The sequence below is a fragment of the Esox lucius genome, chromosome 19, assembly GCF_011004845.1.
Source record: "Esox lucius isolate fEsoLuc1 chromosome 19, fEsoLuc1.pri, whole genome shotgun sequence".
In the NCBI taxonomy this organism is placed as follows: Eukaryota; Metazoa; Chordata; class Actinopteri; order Esociformes; family Esocidae; genus Esox; species Esox lucius.
In genome coordinates, this window is record NC_047587.1 from 27,493,748 (window position 1) to 27,509,549 (window position 15,802).

Genomic DNA, 15,802 nt, shown 5'->3' on the forward strand with positions numbered 1-15,802 from the left:
ACTGGGTAAATCAAACTGTAGCCCAGTCAAAATCCAGGATGGCAGTATTCATTTGGCGTGTGTGCATGCATTTCAGCTTGTTTCTAGTTCACTTCAGTGGATGCCTGGATACTACAGATTACAATCAGTTTCCCTTTTATTAGGGACTTCAGTTAGGCTACTGACCAACAACCTTTGCATAGAATAAGCCTAATATTGTATCTTATAAAAATGTTTGGTGTCTCCTTAAGACTGAGGAATCTGTAATGTTTTCGGAGCCAGTGGTTAGTCTCCTGCTTTACTAAAATGGTGGATGGCCATGATGACCTTCCACTCATTCAAACACATACAGATTGCAGTGGAGTGCATTTACGGGCTTCATACAGTCACGAAAATGACTTTGAATGTGATCTTGAAATTGCTTAGGTTATTTATGTACATTCTGTTTTGATCTCTCTGCGTGGCCATTATGGTTAGGTTCTGCAGCGGTTAAGTGTGTTAAGTTTCTTTTGTGGCAGAACCGTTGGGGGTGGGTTGAATGAGTTGTATAATACAACAGCATTTTAAATAGAAACCTTGTGAGTTTGTTGCGAGCATGATTTGTGCTTTTGAATAGTTCTTGAATAGCCTTAGAAATCACGCTGTGAACTTCTGAAGCTTTGTCCTTGCGAACAGTTGTTTAGATTTGTCTGCATTTTCTTTTGTGTTGCATGAGGAGACCATGATTGATTGGTGATTCAGTGCAATTCACCACCTTTGTTGTGTTAAGTGGTTTGTATGGTGTGTGGATCAGAGGTGCCAGTGTGTGTGGGGGTGTGTGCATGTGATACATTTCCATCTAGCACTGTTTTTGTGAAAGACACGTGAACATGTACGTTAATGTTGAGTGCTGGATGTGTGTGTCCAGGACATGAGAAGCCACTCCATCCAGCCTCTTCACCGTAGTCTGTTTTCCATTTCCGTGGTGACGTCACAAATCGAGGTCAAGTGAAGGCTTTGAATACTGTCGCTGTCCCATCCAACTCTTTTGTGGATTTTTGTCTTCTGTGTTAATGTTGCTGCAGGATTGCAGTTCCAGACTGTTTGAGCTTTCTGCCATTGCACAGAGTGGGAAATAAACCCATTCCAGATACTGTGGCTCTAATTCATTCCACTGTTTCCTAGTCCATCTTCCTTTCGGTTTACTACCTCCTGTTCCCTCATCTAATCTGCCTGGAATAATCAGTGGCTCCATTTTGTGTTTAAAATGAACATGGCTAGTTTCTGAGCTCCTAGCCCTCTCACCGAACCATCATCATTCTTCTGTTCCTCTTTTCATCACATCTCCATCCTCTTATCTCCCAGTTTGTTATTTTGAAGGTTAAGTTATTCCACAGTTTGTCGCCATGGCAATGTGGTGGTGAAATCTCAGAGGTGGGAGTGTGGCTAATTAAATAGCCTCTGGCTATCACTATGCTATTACGCAAACTTAATTTAGCTTCTTCTCTACGTGTCACTTTAACTGGGTAGACATGTGGAATTGGATTCTGGATTACTAAACAACATGACTAAGAATGCTCTGTTTATTGAAAGAGCTATGATTGATCCACAGTTGTACAAGGTGTCTGAATGCAATGATGTGAAGATGTCAACCCATAACATCCTATGATGCTGTTCTGTAGGGTGAGAAGGACTGGGAGAAGTACGAGGTGGCACGAAGGTTGAAGAGCTGTGTGGACAGAATTCGCCTGCAGTACCAGCAGGACCTCAAGTCCAAACAGATGGTGAACCGTCAGAGAGCTGTGGCCCTCTACTTCATAGATGTGGTCTGTGTCTCTGCCATACGCTGGTTGATGGATTATACACTACACCTCTAGTCAGTTGGTGCCAGACCTGACGCCTGTGGTGATGCTGTTTCCTCCAGCTGGCCTTGAGGGCAGGTAACGAGAAGGAGGAGGGCGAGACGGCGGACACGGTGGGCTGCTGCTCCCTGAGGGTGGAGCACATCACCCTGTACGACAGGTTGGAGGGCAGCGACTGTGTTGTGGAGTTTGACTTCCTGGGTAAAGATTGTATCCGCTACTACAACAAGGTCCCAGTCACCAAGAGGGTAAGGAGCGAGCGCAAGCGTGCGCACACAAGCCTGTTAAGGCCCGTGTCCAAATGGCACCCTGTTCCCTTCATCTATATGCACTACGTTCAGCCCTTCAGTCACAAGGACTCTCAACATTACCCTCCAACTGAGCTGTCTGCTCTGGGTAGGTTCCCTAGGGTTGGGAAATGCCTGGAGGGCTTCATTTCACATTTAATTACTGACACTGATAGTAGTTAAATATGTTTCTGATTGAACCACTCCTGTCAAAACGGAAGTCAAAAGTTCAAATACATTTGAGAGATCAGTTTGACAGAGATTACGCAAAGGTATGTTGAAACAAGCTGTCCAGTGTAAAGGGCAATTTTAAAAGTGCTAATTGTTTTACCTCACACCTGACATGTTCTAGAGTCATCCTATGGCCTACTGGTATTTGTGGACCAAGATTATATTGTGGCCAAAGCATAAAGTGACATGAATAAACACTTGCAGAGCCGGCCAATCAGCTCTCGGATACTTATTCATGCAATCCCCAAGAGGTCTTTGTTAGTATTATTGTTAAACTGTGTAACTATTGAAATGAGCGTATTTAACGGCACCCACCAGTGGCCTCCAAGAGCTGACACAGGTTGGTAATCCATATTCATACAATGAGGACGGGAACGTTTCGATCCCCATGTGCAGGGGAACAGTCACAACAAACAGCATTACATGTTGAGATGCCTGTCTGCTGTTGAGGTTTGACACAGTCTGACTTGCTGTTTGAATGCTCCATTAATATCGTTTCAGATTCCAAACATCATTGTTGCTCCATAACATAAACACTGCCTGTCCTCCTTTCTCTGAAGCTAGATTATGTGAATGTATTATCTCCATCACAGCCAGGAACATGCATTGTATATTTCAGCTGGAGTTGTTTTAGATTTGTTATAGGTTAGTATAAAACATTGCAGTCTTTTACCGGAAAACGCCAATGTTCATTTGTTTCATGAAGGAATGTCCCACGCTGCCACCATGAATTGTTGCCTCCACGTTGTGGGCGTGTACGCCAGGTTAGGAAACGTGACCTTATGCATGCCGCTAGAAGTGTTAACAAGCTGAAAGCATTCACTTGACAAGGCTAGGTCTGTTAAATGTAACTGCTATTTGACTGGTTTTCTATGTAGGCTACAAGAGACTGTAAACATACCAAATTCTCCTCCTCTGCACCTCAAGTTGAATGGTTTTTACAATGAACGTTTTGCGCAAATTCATTTTGCCTGGCTCTGCCCCGGATGACCAGGTTTTGCAAATGTTCAACAATTTCATTCATGAGAAGACCTCTCTACGCACCCAGGGCGAGAGCTATGCAAATGTCCTTCCTTAAATGTCTGAATACGAGTTCTACAGTGATCCAGACCAGATCCTTTCATCTTATGTATTATCCTTCTAATCTCTTATTTGGAGACTTGTCTTATTCTTTCAATTTATATGGCAGATTCCTGGCTGCAAATCAGGTAATGCATTGACATACAGCATAGCTATAAAACTTGCTGAAATAGGAGGGATAGTATTCAATTTGTTAATGTCTGTCTGAATATTAATGTCTAAAACATTTTCACTGTAATTATCAAAATGAAGGAGTCTCAACGGTCAACCTGATGTCAACTGCTTACAGTGGATATAAAGTCTACACACCCCTGTTAAAATGCCAGGTTCTTGTGATGTAAAAGAATGAGACAAAGATAAATGTCAGAACTTTTTCCACCTTTAATGTTACCTATAGCGTGAACAATTCAATTGAAAAACAAATAAAAATATTTGAGGGGGAACATTTTTTAAAACTCAAACAATAACCTGGTTGCATAATATTATTCTTTCAGTATTGCGATCTTCTCTAAAATAGTGCTCATAAAACTTTCAGTACCTAGCTAACTTGTTACACAGCAGGGAGTGTTCTTCGGTGCCCCATATTATTTGTCAAATACACATGGAAATCACAAACCTTCCCATCCCCATATTTGTGAATATGCATAAACAGCCTGTTTTCAGAAGTGGAAATAAAGTGAGAATTTCTGCACAAGGTCCGCAAAATAGGCATGGCAACTTCCTCTGAGGTCAGTCTGGTGTTGAATGAGACTGGATTGCAATTGATCTAATGTATTTTATAAAGCCCTTTTATGTCAGCAGTTGTCACAGTGCTTTTACAACAGAGCTGATGCACAGTGGCTAGGAAATACTCTGGTAGGGTCGAAACTTAGGAAGAAACCTAGAGAGGACCCAGACTGAGGCGTGTCCAGTCCTTTTCTGGCTGTGCAGAGTGATTACAAGAGTACATTACCTTTTGACCCATGTAAATGTTTTGCATTATCAGGCGATAAGCAGGTCCGTAAATGCATGTGAGCTGCGTCCTGAGTCTTTAAACAGAATCCAAGTCAGCTGCTTAACCAGGTGGACATGGACAGAGAAAATCAAGTGGGGTGAGCGCAGTGGCGGCAGAAATCAGGCAGTAACTTGATTTCGAACAGATCCAGGAGGACGTAGGTCCGGGACAGTTACGAGTCATTTGAATAGAAGGGATTCCCGTTCTAGCTTTGTTGGGAGAGTGTTTTCTAGCCTGTTCATCACCATTATCCATCCACCAATCGTCACTTGCCGCCAGCAGCATTTGTTTCCTTTTTTTAAGTGCACGTCTGTGTTCGGTCACTGTGTGCATCATCTGAACAGCACTTAGAACGTTCAACCAGCGTGCCGCTGCATTCCCCTATCAAACAGGGCTGTGTTTTAGACATCTGTTCATGCATATTAAGTCTGTGATGACTGTAGCTTGTTGTCATGTTTTCAGGTCCTTTTCTGGTGGCACCCACACATTGGTTGCTAAATCAGCTGCGGTCTCTTTGTTGCTCCAAACCAGACGACATTGAGATTGGAATAAATCATTCATCCGTTCATCACAGCCTCTTATTTCTCTATTTAGTTCTGGCTGAAGGATAAATTGTCATTCAACTCAGTCTGTTTTAAAAAGCAACACATCTGCTACCATTAATTAGATCCTTGCATATTTTAGTTGGTTTATTTAGAGCGCAGAGAAAAACAGAACTTGTTGGAAATGTCAAATATAATTGAGCGGCCCCCTCCCCCACCTCTGTCTGTCTCCCCTGAGCTGGAGGTAGACAGCCCTGGGCTCTCCTATCATGATTAGTGTGTAGACTAGATGTGGGCAGCTGTGTGTCTGGGCTGGAGGTCTAGGAGGGACAGGTTGGGATTTAAAACCTCTATCTTGTCCTTGTTTTGTTTATCCAGGTGTTCAAGAACCTCAAGCTCTTCATGGAGAACAAGGAGCCCGGAGACGACCTGTTTGATCGCCTCAACGTGAGTTGTACAGAAACCGGCCGGTCTTGTTGATCTGAACGTGGAAAGGAGCTCGCCTGCGTTAAGGGGCTGTAGGTGGCTGAAGCCTGACCACACACTGAAGCATATTGAGTGGCCGTAACCGCGTGCCTCCTCAGTCTCCGTTTGCCTCTAGCCTTCATCTCTCTAGCCTAATTCCCTGCCTTCTCTGCCTGAGACTGAGTGAGGGAAGTCGGAGAGATGCAGTGTGTAAAATATATAAATCCTCTCAGCTCTCCCTCAGGCAGGAGGCAGCATGGCCGGCCAGCGGTGCAGGTCTTGCCCGGTGGCCAAGGTTATTGCTATGATTGGTGTGAAATGACATGGTTGTGATCCGCTCCTGAGAGGCAAGAGGCGGAGGAGTGGATGGACAGAGAGGGGGCGTCTCCTCCGTGACCTATGGCACACCGGGAAATGGAGGGGCATGTTTGAGGGGAAAATGTTAATGGCAGCTCGGAGCTGGGCTGATTGACACTTTGAAAGGCCAGGTGAGGGGGTGGAGGAGGCGGCGAGAGGTTCTAAGCACCAGCCACTGAGGAGAATTGGTCCAGGCTCTAATAACTGCTTTCCCTCCACCAATTCAGAGAAGTGTGTGTGTGTGTGTGTGTGCGCGCGCGCGTGCGTGCCGTCGTGCCTGTGCACGTGCGCGCAACACACATCTGACTATACTTCTGTGTTACCCACTGCTGTGCTTTCATAAATGCCACTTTACACAGTCTCTCTCTCAATAACGCACGCACGCACGCTAATGGTGCATGCATGAAGACATGCACACACCTCATGAACACATGGCACATAGATTGAATAGACTGGCACGGACTGGCAAACATAACCTGTCACGGTACAGTGAAAACAGTCTTGAAGTGAGATGCCCCGATTGTCAGTGTGAATGGAACCCATTACCACTGTGATAACACAGCACAGACCAGGAGAACATCCACACCCAAGTCCTCATTGCCTCCACAAGGGTAGGTGGATGCCGACTCCTAAAGAATGCAGATGTGTGACGGCGTCCTGGGTTTAATGCCTCCCCCCAAGCGGGTGAGGAATGAGGGGAGAGGTCGTTCTTCTCACCCCCAGCAGCCTCCCTGTTTGATGGGGATGGATGCGTCGTCCTGACCCAGGTCTGTCTGATGAGATCTGGGAGTGTCATTATACCCGCATCTCTCTTCGCCTTCCTCCACACACTCTGAATGAACCAATCCCATTGTCTATGTGCCCATGTGTAATGATGGAGGGTGGCGGGGGTGCACTGTGGCTGCCGTTAACCTCCAGAGCATGTCGTGTCATTAGAAAGACGGCCCTTTGCATCGTGTTGCTGCAGTTACTGAAATGTAATGCCTTTCATTGGCAGATTTAACAAACACTCAATACTTTCAATGTTTTGCATGCAAGTCAGAGGACAGGAATGTGATGGTCTTTCTCTCTCCTCATTCCAAATGATGACCACGTCCACGCAGACGGCAGCTTATTTGATAAGACCGCAATCCAGACCTCAGGGCAATACTGCCACCTAGTGTTCCAGGATGTCATTATTCACACCTCTCGGGCTTGTCTCCATCCGGCGCGTTCGGTTCTATTGTGTGTGTGGTTGTTAGACGTTTGGTAGACGTTGTAGCGACTCCTGCGTGTTTTTGCTCTCTCCTCCCGCCAGACCGGCTTGCTGAACAAACACCTGTCCTCCCTGATGCCCGGCCTGACCGCCAAGGTGTTCAGGACGTACAACGCCTCCATCACCCTGCAAGAGCAGCTCCGAAAGCTGTCCAACGGTACGGCGCTGAAAACACCATGCGTGAACACGTGCCTGTTTTAGATGTACAATGACCACGTAGGCCAGGCCGCCGGTACACACGTCTGCAAATGGCCGTGACCTAGAAGGTTCACCATGAAGCCTGGTCCCGCGCCCCGTCTCCTAATGTCAGCACCGCAGTGACTGTCGGGTTTAGAAATGGATTTGGATCCCGGTTAAATGTGGCAGGAGGGAGGGGGGCCTTGTCTTCCCGGAGAACCGCTGTGTGTCTCAGTCCTAGCGTGTTGCGTTCACTGTGTCTGTGTGACGAGCTGATTTCCTCTCAGCGTGCTGGGTTATTAGTGTGTTAGTCTCTCTACTGCCGGGTCCCAGTGCTCCTCTCTCTCCTGGTGGGATGTTTCTGTTGATAGAGGTGTCAGTGTGTGGATTGCCTCTGATATTAATTCTGTTTACAGTGTGGGTAGCAGCCTGTAATTAAAGTAGACACTCGCACGTGTTCAAACACAAGCAGGTGCAGCTGATCCGGGTATGGGGGAGATGAGACGAGGTCTGTGGAGGTACAGGAGGGAAATGGAGTGCTCCCTGGTGATCTGGTAATCAAACGTTAGCTCCCCACCCCCACAAACATTGTCTTATTCCCCACAGGGACCGCCAACCAGGCAGAGAAGCTGCTGTCCTACAACAGGGCCAACCGAGCGGTTGCAGTACTGTGCAACCACCAGCGGGCGCCGCCAAAGACCTTTGATCAGTCTATGGCCAACCTACAGTCCAAGGTGACAGGACCAACAGATACTTGATACAGACAGAAATTGAGAGGTAATGTGTCCATGTACTATTTTAGCTTTATGTTTAGTTCACGCTGTCCTCTTTTTACACATCCCTTTCAGATTGAGGTCAGGAGGGAGCAGTTGACCCTTGCCAAGAGTGAGCTGACCCTGGCTAAGAAGGAGGTCAAAGGTCACTGCTCAGACAGCAAGCTGCTGGCGTGAGTGGTCATTACTGCTGGCAGCCAGAATATTATTCCTCATACCGCACAGATAATGTCCTGATTTAACACTCCATCTTTTCTCATTCCCTGTGTGTGTGCGCATGCATGTGCCTCTCTGACTCTTAAGGTTGGTGGAGCGTAAGAAGAAGGCTGTGCAGCGTTGTGAAGAGCAGATAATGAAGATGGAGGTTCAGGCCACTGACCGAGAGGAGAACAAGCAGATTGCACTGGGCACCTCCAAACTCAACTACCTGGACCCACGCATCAGCATTGCCTGGTCAGACCCACATACACACAGTAAATAATATTAAACTGCCTGGTGAGAAGTGTGCACACACATACAGAAAACAATATGACACTACATAAGACATCTGACACCAATATTATTCACATGCAGAGGCAACTTGTATATTATTGTTCAGTTGTCATGTTTATTACTTCTCACATTATCTCCCCCCAACAGGTGTAAGAACATGGAGGTGCCCCTGGAGAAAATCTACAACAAATCTCAGAGGGATAAATTTGCCTGGGCTGTTGACATGACACAGACAGATTTTATATTCTAAGTCTCTTTGTCTTTTAGTTCTGCCTAACATCTACCAGGGAGATTTTATCATCTTTAACTGTATTTCTGTTGACACTAACATTTTATATATAAAGTATGAAGGTTTTTTTATAAACATTTTAATAAAGGTTCTTAAGAAGTTTAGCAAAGCCTTGTTTTTTGCATGTCGGCTCCTCTCGGTTTACAGACGAGCCTTTAGTAATAATAAGTGGAAGTACTTCCTGAGGTCATCCATGCTGTGATTTTATCACCCCAATTATAACTGGCATTGTGAACAATGTAGAGTCAAATGTAAATTGTTTGGGTCTTATTGAGCTGGCCTCCGATGTTGTTCAGTTGAGATAACATCTAGCCAGTAGGGAAACTGTATGCTAATGCACACATTACAGGAGGCAGACCTTTCACATGCCACACGGTGCTGTTATTACTGGCTTCTGCTGTAGTTGAATTCAATTGTGGATTACTCTGGCTGAAATGTGCTGAGGGAAATATGTCAACAAATAAGTCAATACATAACAACTGTAACTTTTAATTACAATAATCAATATACAAAAGCCTTTCACAACACAATCAAAATATTTGGTTTACAGTGGAAATGTACACTGCTCCTACTATTGCAAATCTTAAGGGTAAATTAATTTGTTCTCAGTCTACTCATCTGGTGAAATGTTATTTAGCAGATGCTCCAATGCAGAACATATAGGACAGTGCATACATTTTTTGGAACTAAGCACTACCTGGTCTATATACAGATGTCAGTTGAATGAGTGTTGCCAATAGCTACCGTACTAAGCAACCTGATGTAAATACATTTACTGAAAGGGGGACAACAGTCACGATCATCATCTGAAGTCCCACCCTGCGAACAATATTTCTGATCATTCTAGATGAGAAGACAAAACAAGAATCACAACAGTTTATTTTACTTCGACCGCATTCCTCCCTAATTTCAGTCCCTTCGAGGTTTTCCAAAGCACATCCGGTGCCAATCTGGTTCTTAGGCCACTGTTTTCTCAACCACAGTCTACATCAATATATGTGCGCACCAGAAAGAACGTACTCCGGTGTACAAGCTAATCCCAGAAGCATATAATACGAAGCAGGATTTGGGGTCCGCAAACTAACTTCAGGTTGAAGGCCCGGGGTTGTCAATGTCACGGCGGTGGTTCGCTTGTTAGCGGGTTACATTGTCATGGTAACATGCTACACACCTAACCTGCTCTGGAACACGCAATACTGATCAATTCTCGTTAGAAAATTTCGTCGAAAATCCCGTGGAGATTAGTGCGCGGATAGTGAGGGGTCTTAGAAAAGCAAGAGAATTCAGAGACCGACAAGACCCGTTGGCTTTCTCTGATGAATATCTTTATGAAATATATTTATTCTCAGCAGAGGGGATGACATCTTTGTCAGATTCTTGAGCCGTATGTTGCCAGTGCGACACTGAAGTCGTGCGCTTAGTTTCACAGAACGTATGTATAGCGTTACGTTTTTTGCTACAGTAGTTTTATGTATGCTGTGGTTGATGCGGAAGACAAACAAAAACACGGTCTGTCACGCAATTTGCAAGGTGGTTCTTGCTCTAACAGACCTACTTAATAGATGTGTTCCCAGGCCATTTGCCCAAGCAGTGTATTAAAGAGGGCTTGTGTGAAATAGCAAGTAGACAATAACTTACGTTGTCTACTTCATCTATAAACAATGTAGACCCTATGTCGTTTACTGTTGTATATTATGCAGCATACTCCATTCATAGGGTTCCCAAGAGTGAACGGTTCCATAAATTGCACCCATATTCGGATAACAGCGTCGCTGAGAGTGAAGGCGATTTTGTTAATCGCAAGTCATTCCACAGCATCAACGTTCAGATAATGGGAAAATAAAGATAGTCAATGCTTGGTCATACTGGTACATTGCCTGTATGGACACAAAGGGTTTTCAGAAAAAGCAGTAGGCTGTACAATTAAACGTAATTCCTTTGAAATCCACATTGCACAGGTGTCACAGCTAGCCTATCTTCCCCACCATGGAGTCCTTTCAAATGCACATTGATGTTTCACTTTTTCTAGGCTATTTGCTCCTTAGACGCTTGGCACTGCCAGGAATTGCAACTGAAAGAATACGGAGATTATTTTATTTTTTTTACACGCAATAAGATTTCATCTAAGAAATTCATTAATTTAATGTAGTAAACAATTGTAATTATAGTCAGATCTAGTTGTACCTGGGGCAGTGATATTGATAAGCCTTGTAACTATGCATTTACACAGTAGGCATTTTTTTTTGCAGCAACCATTTTGTTTTATATATAACCTACATATTCATGATCGTTTGCTCCACTTGAATGAAATATATGGCCCTGGTAAACTTGTCCGTGTTTGCGATTGGTCATATGGTACAATACCGCACCTTTTATGTGAACGCCCTCGTGGCTAGATTGGGAAAACCTAGTTGATTTAACGAATTGCGTTTATTAGGCTTAGTGAAGCCAGCTAACGAAAAGATATCCTGGACCTGTTGAACTTGTTTCAAAGTATAGGCCTCAGGTCAGGATTCAGTCCGGATCCCCAAGACGCATCTATAGGGAGAAACTTCACCACAGCACCATTCGGGGTGCCACCTGGACCCTGGCCCAGGTCACAATAAGAGCAATGGTGGCGCTTGATCATTTGAATGGGGTAATCGTGTGAATGTTCTTCCCTTTAAACTAACCCACACACTAACATAAAATAAAAAACATTTTTGAAGACATTTTGATAAACTTCTGATTGGATTTGGTATTTGGCATCCAAAGGTAAACCTCAACTACAGTATCATTTGATTAAGGCTACTAAAGACCTAAAAAATCTTTGCCAGAATTTTCACAGCTTAAATAAGAGCTTTTCTACCTGATACCAAATTAATTCCAATAAATCCAGGACAATTTGGATAAAGGGAGCAGTTCCAGAGATTGCGCACTAATGATAATCCATTAGTATGGAGACCTTCATGATCCTTGTCCTTCTTTGACCTGTGGTTCTTTGACCCCCTCGATCTCCTCCACTCCCGCCTGGGTCATGAGGTCAGCAATGTTCTTCTCCAGGTCATCGATGCGGGTGCTCATTTCATCTAGTAAACATGGTTAAGGAAATGGGCTGTCCCATGGGCCGTTGGAAGACACTGACCAGTGGGATACTATATGCAGACTTCCTATCCTCTTTCCTGAACCAAAAGACCTTAGTAACCTAGTTCTCTGGAAGGATATTTCTTCCGATGATCTGGTCTGACATGGTCTGGAACTTGTCCTGCATCTGTTGCAGCAGTGTCTGGACCTAACCCAAAGAAAGATCAGTAATATTTGTATCCAGTCCACCAACTGTGGCATGCAACTTACATGTTGAAGCTCCCTTTACCCGAAGCAGCAATACAAACCCACATCATTATCAAATCTCTACAAATTTGATTGTGACCCGCATGTTAGGTCCATTAAATTGCCAGTTAACACAGAGCTGTCCTGTATTGCCAAAGAGCTTTAATTTTGATAGCCCACATTTCATGCAGGATTTAATATATTATGGGTGCGCTTTTCAGATGCTCACCCAGGCTTAAAGTTTCCTTTAGCAATGGGGTCTTCATCTTTAAAAATAACTAAATGGAGTACAAAGAAAACACAAAACCACTGCATTCAATGATGGTGGAGGTCTGATATGCTTTTTGATGGCTTGGGTGGCTTTGCTGCCTTTGGCACAGGGGGCCTTCAGAATGTGTGTAACATAACATCTGTGTGAGCTTGTTTTGGAGTAAAGCGTTCAAGAAAATGTCAGAAAACTCTTCTTTCAACACTGAATAATTTGAACAGAGGGCCATATTGTAAATAGAAAGTTGGAGCAAGCCCATTGATTTGTAGGCAATTCTAAAGTACTAATTCTATAATTTCAGTGTAATTTCTTTATTTTCTGAAGATAAATTGTAAAATTACAGACTGAGTTTGGCCACTCGTTTTAAGTGGCGCTCTCAAGCCAAATAGAGTCCCCAAAAAGGGTATACCATGTCTTGTACAGTATGTGCCCAATGTCATGAGAACCACTCACTTTTAAGTGTAAAGATGGTAATATATTTGGCCACAAATATACACCTCCCAAAAAAATTAAGAGACCACTGCACCTTTTTTCCTTTTCAAAAAAGTTGAACAGGAAAGTTTTGAGTGAGGAACAGAAGCGTTCAATTTGCAGTGGTCTCTTAATTTTAACCCTTCTGTTCCTCACTCAAAACCTTCCCTTTCGACTTTTTTGGAAAGGATAGATATAGGTGCAGTGGACATTTTTTTCTCCAAAGCTGTATTATCTTAAAACCGGGAATTGCTACATCCTTAGTTTGTCAAAAAAGTAGATTTATGTGACCTTAACAAATGTATACATGAAGCCACAGCAAATGTGTCCACTCAGGCCAGCTCAACTGTAATGGTCCCCCATCAATGGCCTTCGTCATTGCATAAAAGGACAGCAATGGCAATTAACGGTAATACTACTTCACAATTCAGTTGGCCTATTTTGGGGTACACAAATTTAACATCAACTCACCAGATGTAAGCGGTAGAATTACGAATTATGAAGAATACAACATACACAAAAACAGCATCACACACCCTCTCCATTCCAGCAAATATCCTGGAGATAGATAGGACGTATGACACCTGTTCCCTGCTGTGTTGGTCTCAGGATCCAAGTACTGTACCCACAAACATATTTAAATACTGGGTATATGCTACACATTTAAATGTATAGCACACAGGATAACAGAGGATAATGCAATGAGCAGAGGTAATAAAGCAATCATACAAGCCTAAGACGGTAGCCCAGGAGAGCTGGATGACTAATGACAAGGTAGTTAATATTATTTTGGATAACTGAACACTCCAAGATCCGGAAACAGTATGAACCACATGGAATGCAGCAGGGCAGGTCTCAAGAGAGGAATGGGCTTTGTGCCATCAGTCCAAAAGCTCCCTGTGCCCTAGGACATTTTTTCGGTCAGTAATGGGCTAGCTAGGCACTTCAAAGATTAAGCAGCAATTAATAGCTTCAGAGAAACCGTTGAAACAGTAGAATGTCAAACTTAATCCATCCTGGACAGTGATAAGTATGGCCCTGCAGGTTTGCCCGGACCAATTCAAACGCCAGCAGGGGAGAACAACAGAGACTCTGTCCACTACTACGGCATGTCCAAGCAGTGTAGGAACTAAGGTCAACTGGGTCATCTGACCGCAGCTAGCACAGCCATCCTCTCATCTGCAAAGGCAGTCACCCCACATCACAATGCAAATCCTCATCATGACCTTGCAGTCTGTGTGGGAGAAAGGGGCACTTGTGGAAATTCAAACAGAAATCCTACGCCAGCATAGGAAGTGGACAACCACAAAGAAAATGTGAGACTGAGTGAGGCTGAGGAAAGCTGAAATGCTCTAGTGAAAACTAGTGAAGCCCACAATATCACATGGCTTTGCACTGGACCTAACATTCTGTAGTTAACTGTACGCAGTACAGTCCGCAATTCTATACTAGTATGGTAGGCCAGGTATATTGCATGTTGGGAAATGTACCTATGGCTTACTAAAGTACAGGCTCACCTATTTTATGAATTCGTTTTTTTATAACCTGAATGCTGATTAGCTGAAAGCTGTGTTACTATTTAAGAATAAAAGGCATGAGGTAGTGTGGTATATGGCTAATATACCACAGCTAAGAGCTGTTCTGGGGTCATGATGCATTGTGTCCATGCATTCCGCAATGCTTAACCATGGTATCTTAGCAATACCACAAACCCCTGAGATGCCTCATTGAGCTTAAAAACCTGATACCAACAATATTATACCAGTAAAAATTGATGAGAAGTCATTATTTGAAATTCCTTTTCTCATTTGAAGATTTCTTACAAAAACAAGCATACCCCCCTGAAATGTCAACAGATCACTTAGTCTTACATTCAACAACCTGTTGACATTTCACAGGGTATGCTTGTTTTGTGAACCAATCTTTCATTTTCAAAACCTTTCAGATTAAATGTAGCTTGTGTCATGCCGATTTATCTTTTCACAACTAATGGAAAAAAGGAACAATATAACTGTGCTTAAAAGTTGCTGAGAGAAAACTGCCACAGTCTGTCAATGGCACTCAGTGATTATTATTGGATGAATAAAATCATTCTGGATATAATGTTAATTAAATGGCCAAACAACTCCCCTTTTTTACGACTTTTGAATAGTGCCTGCCACACCCTCCAGGGACCAAATATGGGTTGGCTCCATATCAAAATATTTTCAGTGTAAATAAATCTACATGTTTACCAAATGTGGTGCTTATATCTAAAAACGCAATATTGGTCCATTGTTAATCCAACCGACCCCAAAACATATAGAAGGTGTTCCGTTTTCTGTCAGTGATGGTTAGATCATGGGAATTGTAAAGATAGCTGGCTACTGTAGCAGTCGTAGCTCATATGATGAGTTAAGAAGTTTGACACCAGCGAGCTACGGTCCACAAAGCTATTTGCTGACCATTCTGGAATTTGAAGGAGAATTCGTGCCGTCTTGCCATTTAATGGTACAGAGATATTGCAATTTAGCTACTGGATTGTAAGCTTAGGCTGTTTAAGTATTTAGCTCCGGTCAATCCTGTGTCACTGTTAGCTAGTTAGCTAGCTTTACGTGTCATAAACTCACCACATTGGTAAGGTCCTGAACTGACTTTGGATCCGTTTCTGCCATGTTTTCTTTAAGAACGATACCAGTGTTATGAAGAGGTATACAAATTATAAAGGGCTCAAATTTTGCTAAGATGAACACAGCAACCTTTTCTAGTACTTTCCTACGCTCTACTGAGTGAAAAGGCGGTTGCAACACATTTCGATCAGCTGTTTTGAAGAAGTTATCTCGCGAGAACTCTGAAGTAGGAGGAATGTGGAACATTGAGTTTTTTCGTAAGTGCCCCAACCTGCATTCGAAGTAGCTCAGCATACTCACTGTCTTAACTCGTTTGATCTCAAGGTGATTATTATGAATGTTGGCAGCAAATGCTTCCAATAACGTTATTAATCTACAGTAGA

General features: G+C 43.5%; 2 protein-coding genes across 10 annotated transcripts in view; one reads left to right on the forward strand and one right to left on the reverse strand.

Moving 5' to 3' along the window:
- Positions 1-8,866, forward strand: part of zgc:173742 (DNA topoisomerase I mitochondrial) — a 43,850-nt gene extending 34,984 nt beyond the window's left edge. For 8 of the 9 annotated variants that reach the window (XM_029115033.2, XM_029115030.2, XM_029115035.2 and 5 more), the window contains 8 exons: positions 1,641-1,784; positions 1,883-2,068; positions 5,333-5,401; positions 7,074-7,188; positions 7,815-7,942; positions 8,057-8,154; positions 8,285-8,434; positions 8,621-8,866. In XM_029115033.2, the coding sequence (XP_028970866.2) occupies positions 1,641-1,784; positions 1,883-2,068; positions 5,333-5,401; positions 7,074-7,188; positions 7,815-7,942; positions 8,057-8,154; positions 8,285-8,434; positions 8,621-8,723 (993 nt within the window). In that variant the 3' untranslated portion in view covers positions 8,724-8,866. Of the gene's footprint in view, positions 1-1,640; positions 1,785-1,882; positions 2,069-5,332; positions 5,402-7,073; positions 7,189-7,814; positions 7,943-8,056; positions 8,155-8,284; positions 8,435-8,620 lie in introns of those variants that run through there. The other variant, XR_003777454.2, reaches the window with a different exon arrangement.
- Positions 8,867-9,235: 369 nt separating this feature from the next.
- hsbp1b (heat shock factor binding protein 1b) lies at positions 9,236-15,600 on the reverse strand. Its single transcript, XM_010884159.4, has 3 exons — positions 15,420-15,600; positions 11,967-12,033; positions 9,236-11,833 (listed from the first exon to the last, which is right to left on the reverse strand). Exons 1-3 carry the CDS (start codon positions 15,462-15,464, stop codon positions 11,709-11,711), a joined length of 237 nt encoding a protein of 78 aa, XP_010882461.2. The 5' UTR covers positions 15,465-15,600; the 3' UTR covers positions 9,236-11,708.
- Between the last annotated feature and the right edge of the window lie 202 nt (positions 15,601-15,802).

Excerpts from the sequence above, each read along its gene's own strand:
- hsbp1b (XM_010884159.4), bottom strand. The coding sequence starts at position 15,464 with ATGGCAGAAACGGATCCAAAGTCAGTTCAGGACCTTACCAATGTG. Across the intron at positions 12,034-15,419 it reads TTCAGGACCTTACCAATGTG|GTCCAGACACTGCTGCAACA; the intron begins GTGAGTTTATGA and ends TCTTTGGGTTAG. Across the intron at positions 11,834-11,966 it reads AGACCAGATCATCGGAAGAA|TAGATGAAATGAGCACCCGC; the intron begins ATATCCTTCCAG and ends AACCATGTTTAC.